Source organism: Cladophialophora bantiana (assembly GCF_000835475.1).
Source record: "Cladophialophora bantiana CBS 173.52 unplaced genomic scaffold supercont1.28, whole genome shotgun sequence".
Classification (NCBI taxonomy): Eukaryota; Fungi; Ascomycota; class Eurotiomycetes; order Chaetothyriales; family Herpotrichiellaceae; genus Cladophialophora; species Cladophialophora bantiana.
In genome coordinates, this window is record NW_015971602.1 from 269,684 (window position 1) to 277,589 (window position 7,906).

General features: G+C 50.6%; 3 protein-coding genes across 3 annotated transcripts; all 3 read right to left on the reverse strand.

The window, feature by feature from the left end:
• Nucleotides 1–10: 10 nt before the first annotated feature.
• Nucleotides 11–2,797, reverse strand: Z519_12387 (histidinol dehydrogenase; the record flags this gene model as incomplete). Its single annotated transcript, XM_016770093.1, has 1 exon — nucleotides 11–2,797. One exon carries the CDS (start codon nucleotides 2,795–2,797, stop codon nucleotides 11–13), a length of 2,787 nt encoding a protein of 928 aa, XP_016613759.1.
• A 496-nt stretch (nucleotides 2,798–3,293) lies between these two features.
• On the reverse strand, nucleotides 3,294–4,160 carry Z519_12388 (uncharacterized protein; the record flags this gene model as incomplete). Its single annotated transcript, XM_016770094.1, has 1 exon — nucleotides 3,294–4,160. The coding sequence occupies one exon, from the start codon at nucleotides 4,158–4,160 to the stop codon at nucleotides 3,294–3,296; it is 867 nt and encodes a 288-aa protein (XP_016613760.1).
• Nucleotides 4,161–5,322: 1,162 nt separating this feature from the next.
• Z519_12389 (uncharacterized protein) lies at nucleotides 5,323–6,505 on the reverse strand (the record flags this gene model as incomplete). Its single annotated transcript, XM_016770095.1, has 2 exons — nucleotides 5,323–5,880; nucleotides 5,924–6,505. The coding sequence occupies 2 exons, from the start codon at nucleotides 6,503–6,505 to the stop codon at nucleotides 5,323–5,325; spliced, it is 1,140 nt and encodes a 379-aa protein (XP_016613761.1).
• Nucleotides 6,506–7,906: the final 1,401 nt, after the last annotated feature.

The following is a 7,906-nucleotide window of genomic DNA, read 5'->3' on the forward strand; positions in this document are numbered from 1 at the left end:
ACTTGAGATTCTACTTTGGTAACTCAACATCAACTTCGGGTCTTTTCTCCTCTTGCTGAGTGCTGGCTGGAGTGTTACCCGATTGCGAGACGTTGTTCTGGACGAGTCCAAGTTTCTCCATCCGAATTTCCATGGCTCGTCTATGCGCATCAAGGCCTTCACACCTTGCAAGTTCCATAACTGCATAACCTACTTCACCAACACCTTGCTCTGTGACTTCGCTGCTGGTAATGTTTTTCATGAAACTGCCGAGGTTTACACCACTGTATTGTTTCGCGTAGCCGTATGTTGGCAGGCTGTGGTTCACGCCAGCAGAGTAATCGCCAACAGACTCGGGTGTCCAACCCCCAAGGAAGACGGACCCTGCATTCTGAACATCAGGCAATGCGACGCGAGGGTCAGTGATTTGCAAAATGAGGTGTTCAGGAGCATAGTAGTTCGACCATTTTAAAGCTTCTGTGAGACTGGCAACCGAGATAGTCACGCTGTGTTCGATTGCGCCACGAACAATATCCACTCGAGGGAGTTCGTACGCTTGCTTGTGCACCTCGTCTTCAATCGCTTGAAGTTGCTTCTCATCCAGATCAACAGCAATCAGGACTACTTGGCTGTCAGTGCCATGCTCAGCTTGGCTGAGCAGGTCACTGGCCACAAAGGCGGGATCGGCTGTTTTATCTGCAATAACTAGCACTTCAGATGGGCCAGCTGGCATATCGATCGATACGGCGGCGGAGGTATCGTTGCTAACAATCATCTTCGCGGCTGTGACAAATTGATTCCCAGGCCCAAGGATTTTATCGACTTTAGTAATGGATTCAGTGCCATATGCCATGGCGGCAATAGCTTGAGCGCCGCCCGCTAGAACGATGGCTTCTGCTCCAACTTTGTGGGCGATGTACACGATTTCCGGCGTGACGGTTCCGTCGGGTCTTGGAGGTGATGCGAGGACGATGTTCTTGCATCCTGCGGCCATGGCTGGGACACCGAGCATGAGCGCTGTTGAAGGTAATATCGCAGTGCCGCCCGGAATGTATAAACCGACTTTCTCAATCGGTCTCGAAAACCGGGAGCACGTCACGCCAGGCATTGTCTCCACGACTAGTGGTGCTGACGGTTTCTGGGCAGCATGGAACTTGAGGATGTTATCGTACGAGGTGTTGATTGCTTTGATGGTCTCTTCGGGAAGTTGCATAAGCGATTTAGGAAAGGGTGCTTTTAGTACAGGAGATTTCAGACCAGTGGCTTTCTCAAATTTGTGAGTATACTTCAGGACAGCAGCGTCGCCATTAGCACGAACGTCGGCAATAATGGGATGGACAAGAGACATGATTTTCTCGTTCGACTTTTGCGAAGGTCGTTGTAGAGCAGCCTTGAGGATGTCATCCGAGAAAGCTTGTGATGTGGAAAATCGTTTCAGTTGTATCCGACCAGATTCTGCCTCACCAGCAGGATCTGAGGGAGCCATTGGAACAGATGCGGCCTCTTGAACTTCTTCATCTTTGAGCCCATCGACGCCGTTGGCCTCGGGTTGTGACATTGCATTAACAGGCTTCTCTTCCACATACTGGGGTTTGGCATCGCCCTTTCGTCTCTTGACTTTCAGACTCTTCAGGTCAAGGTTCTTCTCAATGTCCTCCAAAGTGACGTCCGCGGCGATGCATCTGGCAAGGGCGAAAAAGAGCAGATCAGCCGCCTCAGAGGCAATATTTTCCTTTGAAGTAGCTGCGCAAAGCTCGTCTGCCTCCTCTTTGATTTTGGCATTGACCAGTTTGGGGTCGTTGAAAAGTCGAGCAGTGTATGAGCCTGGGGGGGCTTCGATCTTGCGTTCTTGCAACGTACGTTGTAATCTCGAGAGTCCGGAAACCTTGCCCCAACACGACATTGTCCTAAGATGGCAGAAGCCTTGCCCTTTCTGATGGACCCTAAAGATCAAGCAGTCTTTGTCACAATCGAAGCCGATACTGAGTAGTTCCTGAATGTCTCCGCTCGAGGCACCTTTGTGCCAGAGCCCCCGTTTTCGACTTTGGTAGACGCCTGTTCCGGTCTTGAGCGCCTCGGCAATGCTTTCTTTGCTGCTCCAAACAAGACCCAGCGCAACACCGCGCTCATCAACCACCGTGGTTGCATAGAGACCGGTCTTTCGGTCCGCGGTGGCACCGGCGACGATCAATTCCACGGCAGGTATGAGGCCTTTGTTTCCTTCCTTCGAAGGCTCGAAGGTCAACTTTTTGGAGGAGATGATCAGAGCATTTCCCGGATACTCGTGCAGCAGATTCCTTCCTTCAGTCTCGCTCGCAACCGACACGAATATCGTTTGATCATGACTTGGAGGATAATTATCCAGCTCTTTCAACACGGCGTCCACGTACTCGTTTCCTTTGTCGCCGTCGAACGCCCATTCCGCAGTCTTCCATCTTGGATTCTCCTCGAGAAAGGCCTTGAGCTTTCCGATATCGGTTTTGGGATTGACAAGGGAGATGGTCAATACGAGGCGATCGGGGGAAATGGTAGGCTCTTGCGACAAAGCTTTGAGCTGCTCAAAAGTGACAAATATTTTGGATGCCCCGTTGTTGAGAACGTCAATGACATTGTCCCAGCTTTTCAGTTTCCTGACATCAAAGTATATATCAAGTTTGGAGAAATTCTGGCACAGGAATGCAAGATTGGAGTCGAATGTCTCTGGAGTGACTTCGACGAGACAGTGCCCGAGGTAGGCTACTTGATCGAGAGTGAGACCTTTGACGTCCTCGAGGAGGATGTCCTCTGGATCAACCGAAACCAAAAGCCCGGTACCCATCTCCAAGGAGTGAAACCCGGGGTCGAGATTGTCGCAAAGTGTAGGTGCAAAGTGCAGGTGGAGTGAGGGGAGAAAAATCGCAAGTCAGTAGCTCAACAATTTGACTCAATTCAGAGACTGCGCAGGTGGATCCCTCAGCAACCCTCAGCAACCCTCAGCTAGTGAGCCCCTCTTGGCCCCTCACCCCCTGTCGACGCTATCGGTCCTTATCGATAACCATAAGACGGGATTGGAAAGTCTTCCGAACAATCCGAAAATTTCTCCAATCCCAAACCTCGTCTATCAACTCCACCACCAAACATCCATTGCATTCCTCGCCCTTGACCGCGTGGCTCCCTGTTGCATGTTCCACTGTACACGCTATCAACATTCACATGTCAACAGGTGGAATCCTGAACCTTTTTGGCGTCAGGCCACCTTAGGAGAGGGGAGTGAGAAGTTGAAGGCATGTGAAAAATCGTCGTCAAACCACGCCTCCCAGCCACTCGGTCCAGCATCAAGACATTCCGGTCATCAGCATATCTTTTTCCACAATCTCCTGTTTCCTCGCAACCAGTTCGTCCACGTCCCAGTTCACCCAAGCCAGTCTATTTGCGAGAAAAGACGCCTCCTCGCTTGCAGCCCAGACAATGAACTCTGCCGCAAGCTGAGGGCTGGTAGTTGCAAATAAGCCGTCTAGGCCAGACTTGTCTGCCATGGCAGTCTTGACAAACCCAGGATGCACCGAGATGAATCTAACCCCGCCAGGAACCACCGTGGTTGTTTGAATGTCCATGGTAATTATCTCCATCATTCTCCACATTGCAGCCTTGCTCGCCGCGTATGCTGAGAGGAAAGGTACAAGGACGTTGTACGCGCCGACGGTGTTGAGGTTCACGACAACGGCCTGGTCTTTTGCGTTTTGCTTTGCTCGTGCTCGTAAGAACTGCTGCAGGACGAATGTCGTGCCGAGGACGTTAACTTCAAACGACTGCCACCATTCCTTCAAGTCAGCATGGACAAAATTCTCTGGCTTGGACAGGAATCCGGCGTTATTGACAAGCACGTCGACCGGTTTGGTCAGGGACGAAAACAGGGCCTTGACCGATTCCTCCGATGTGATATTGACAGTACGGTATTCCACAACAGTGCCTGGATGCGCGCTTTTGAGCTCTTCAGCCGTGGCTTTCAGCTTCGACTCTGTCCGGCCTACAACGACAATACTGGCCACGCGTGCTTCTGCAAAGGCGCGGGCGATAGAAGCCCCGATGCCATACCCGCCGCCAGTTATCAAGATATTCTTGGACGCATACTCTGAGGCCAACTTAGCTGGCGAGAGACGGTCGTAAGGTTCGAGGTGCTCGACTTTAGTGGTGAAAGGCATGATGATTTCATCAAGGGTTGTAATTCGTTAGTGGAAACAGAAGGTATAGAATTCGAAGTCCTCTTGTAATGGTCTCTATAGCCGTCCACCAGGCTCTTTGCATTCCTCTCACTCAAATTGCAACCGTTGTGCCTTTATCTTAAATACTCTATTACCCTCCCCCATCATCAGCAGTTGATATAGCAGGCACGGATTCCTCCCTGAAAAGAATTCCGCTTCCGCTCCACCTCAGAGCTCTCAGAGCTAGTCTTACTTTCCGCGGCTGAAATGACAAAGCAAAGGTAGGCTTCGCGTCCAACAACCCGTACCTGGCAATACTCGAGCCAACGCTTTCTTCATCATCCATCTCCACACCAAAAAGACCATTTCGAGTACCGCTACGTATCTAAACCGTCAGGCGCCATACAAAGCCACCGCTCCGTTTCAAAAGACCAAATCAGAGTACCGGGCCAGAGAGGTTAGCTAGACGATACGCATTCAATTACGAGTGAAGCAGTTCATCGCTCCTACAAATTCACCATTGTCGTTGTCTATCGTTGTACGAACACTTCGATTATTAATGCTGATGATGAAGCAATGGCTCCAGGCAGAATAAGACGGAGTGTGCTGAGGCTCCGGCACTCCGCAGCACACTGTCCAAAGCACCTCCGCCTGCGCCAGTGAACTATTCGCAATGTAAGCCCCTGATTGGGGGAGGGGGAAAGCCTCGCTCGAGTGATTACAGATGTGAATGTGTCCTGGAGGAGACGTCCCGACGGCGGTTATCAGTATTTCCGCCGTCCCGTCCGTACACGGGCCGTCGATGGAGCGTGGTCAGGTTTTGGTAGGTTCTGCTCGTACGCAGCGAAAGGGAAGTGTGAGAAGTCTGTCAAAGGGCGTCTCTGGAGATGAAGTAGACGGAGAAGCTTGGTCTGGCTTGTTCCACTTGGTTAACCAAGTTGCGCGACCCAAACGTTTCCTACCCTCTTTGCGGTCACATGTTGGCTCAAGAAAACCCACCTGCGAGTCAGATTATCTCCTTCTGGCCAAATGTCATATACAAACGGCCTCTAAGCAGGAACACGCCTTAGGTCGCCGGCGAAACAACGACTATAACCAACACAATGACTCGAAAACAGAATATTGAGAACAATTTTCTTCTGGATTAAAAGGCAAGCAATCTTCAAGCCTCATTGTAGGTATGAGAGGTAACGGCATAGATCATCATACCAAACTCGTCCACTGACGACAGCCAATTGTCGATCTTCTTCTGTCGCACCGGCGCTGGAATGGGTCCGGGTTGTGGCCAGAGATCACTGATGAGTAGCTCTCCGTCGCTCCAGAGGCTCAGCTGTTGATTATAGGCCGTATTCCAAGATCGTCGATCCTGCGCATTCCAAAGAGTCTTACTTGCTGGGGCCGGGAGGTCGGCGAGTTCTACGGCAATGAATGACGGAGAGCCCAGGGTGAAGTTGACTAAATTGTCAAGTAAAACAGTAGCGAAGAGTGTTCTTCTTTTTGCAGAAGCAACGATCCACGATTCCCAGTCCGGCCGAGTGCCGTTGGTCTCGGCTGGGCAGAGTGTTCCTCTGCTTGCAAGGTCGCCTGCTAAATCTTGGAGCTTGATCATGATATCCTGTTCAACCATGCTGGCAGCATTCGCCGAGTCGAAGAGCATTATGGCGTAGAGAAGGTAACCCTGTAATATGGCCAGGAGCTCCAAGTGGCCGGAGAATGCACGCTAGTTGCTTCATTTCAGTTTCGAAACCAGACTGGAAAATGACTGTGCTTGCCTTTTGGAATATTTTCGACATTTCTTGTCCGATGACCTCTCGAACCATAGCTGCGCTCTCGGGAGTTTGTACCGCCCACATGCGTGCTATGTTCATGCAGTTTGCCAATGGCTCAGCAACCCGATGTGCCATTTGAGCCCAGTGAATGAAAGGAGGGAGGTTCTCGGTCAGGAACATTCTAGGGTAGGACTTGAACACGCGCGTGACGAATGCCATCGTCGACGCATGGAACGGCTTCGGTCTCTGGTCCATAGAAGGCAGGAGACTCTCAAGCCAGCGAGCGCGGATTCTGTTTTCATCCACAGTGCATACTAGATTGATGTGGTTGAAATCCATAGAGTAGGTAGCGGGAATTTCCGGCGCAAGCACATTAGAGAACCAGGGTTCATCGACAGGAGATTCAGAAGGCTGACCCGAGGCAACTTCATCAACGAGTTTTGCGTCGACATATGTGCAATCGAGATCTCGATTTCTGCATCTTGTGCAACATGGCCTTTTGAGGTCACATCGCACTTTTGATTTGTAGCAGTGATTGCACGACTTCTTTCTTGGTACTGTCTCCTTCGGAGTCATGGCAGAATCGGCGTTCGATCGACACACCAATGAGTGCGACTAGTTCCTGGACTGGACCTGGACCTGGAACAGCGAAGCACGAAGGCGAACAAGACGAAGAAGCTTCGGAAATCCGAAAATGGGGGCAACGCTAAGCTTTACCAATTCTGGAATAGTCTTGTTGTTCGGCTGAGTTGCCTCGGAAAATCGATAACTCCCCATTTGCAATGCCCCCCTGCCTGCCTACGTATGCTCTACAATTTGCTTCTCAGCCTCGTCCTTCCTACAACTACTCGTACAAAATTCCCAACCCATTGTCCGCAACCTGCTGGCTGCTTCAAGTCTCGGCTGGGATGCTCGGTTCATGCCGTCTAGGCTTCTAGACAGAAGCTACGGGGTAAGGAGACCCGCCTCTCAACAACCAGTTTTGTTGTGATGAGCGATGCACTCCGCCCAGGACACGTCAAAAGACTCCTTAGGGACAAAGGAAGTTCTGTCCTTGAACCATGATTACATTCTCTGCGGTGAGTCGTGTAACTTGTGTCAATTGCCACTCTAGACTTCCACAGATGGAGCTGCGAAGACTTCTCAAGCTCCCCTTCGCCCCAAAACTGATCCCAGATTTCGGAATTCCGACAATCCCTGTCCAGTCTCAAAATAACTTTGCTGGCCGTGCTTTGCGAGTATATTGTAATGGGAGAAGTTGGAAGTGGTGGACAGAGTTATGATTGGCTGGGGCGCCGACCCTAGACTATGGTTCTTCTTATATAGTTCTGGGGGACTATCTTTCATAGACAACACAAGTAACCAAGTTACCAACAGAGAGGACTTCCTCTAGTTGAGCGTACGCGTTGAGAAGAGACCATACCCACCGCCGTACGAGTTGATGTCCATGGCTAGTAGCCTCGCCCTAGTTCAATGGTGCCACTAACAAGATCTTCTACGAATACTTATAGATGGGTGTCTCTCTACGAGCGGTGAGAGAAAATTACGAAAAACAACTGAACTAAACTACTTACTGGACCAACAGAACTGAAGAACTACCTGCCTACCTATCTAACTAAATCTGGAGAAACTAGCTATATATATAGAACCGCTGCGCAGGGTATACCATTTAGATCACTAGCTAAGTAAGTCTATCCCGCTATACGGAGCGATTTACGCTGGCTATTCATGGAGATCGCTGCTCGGGGTGCCTTTTGGAATTACTAACTGTATATGTTTGCTACCACTATGTGGGTGTTAGACACAGCCTTGAGGAAACCCGGTTACGAGTTGCATTGGCGCGACTCACCACACTCATTGGACAGATGGAAGGATCCACAGGAGAACAAGGCTGAGTCACGTGATATGCCCTGTTGGCTCTGTTGGCCCTGTTGGCCCTGTTGACAGAGCGCACAGAGCGCACAGAGCGCACAGAGC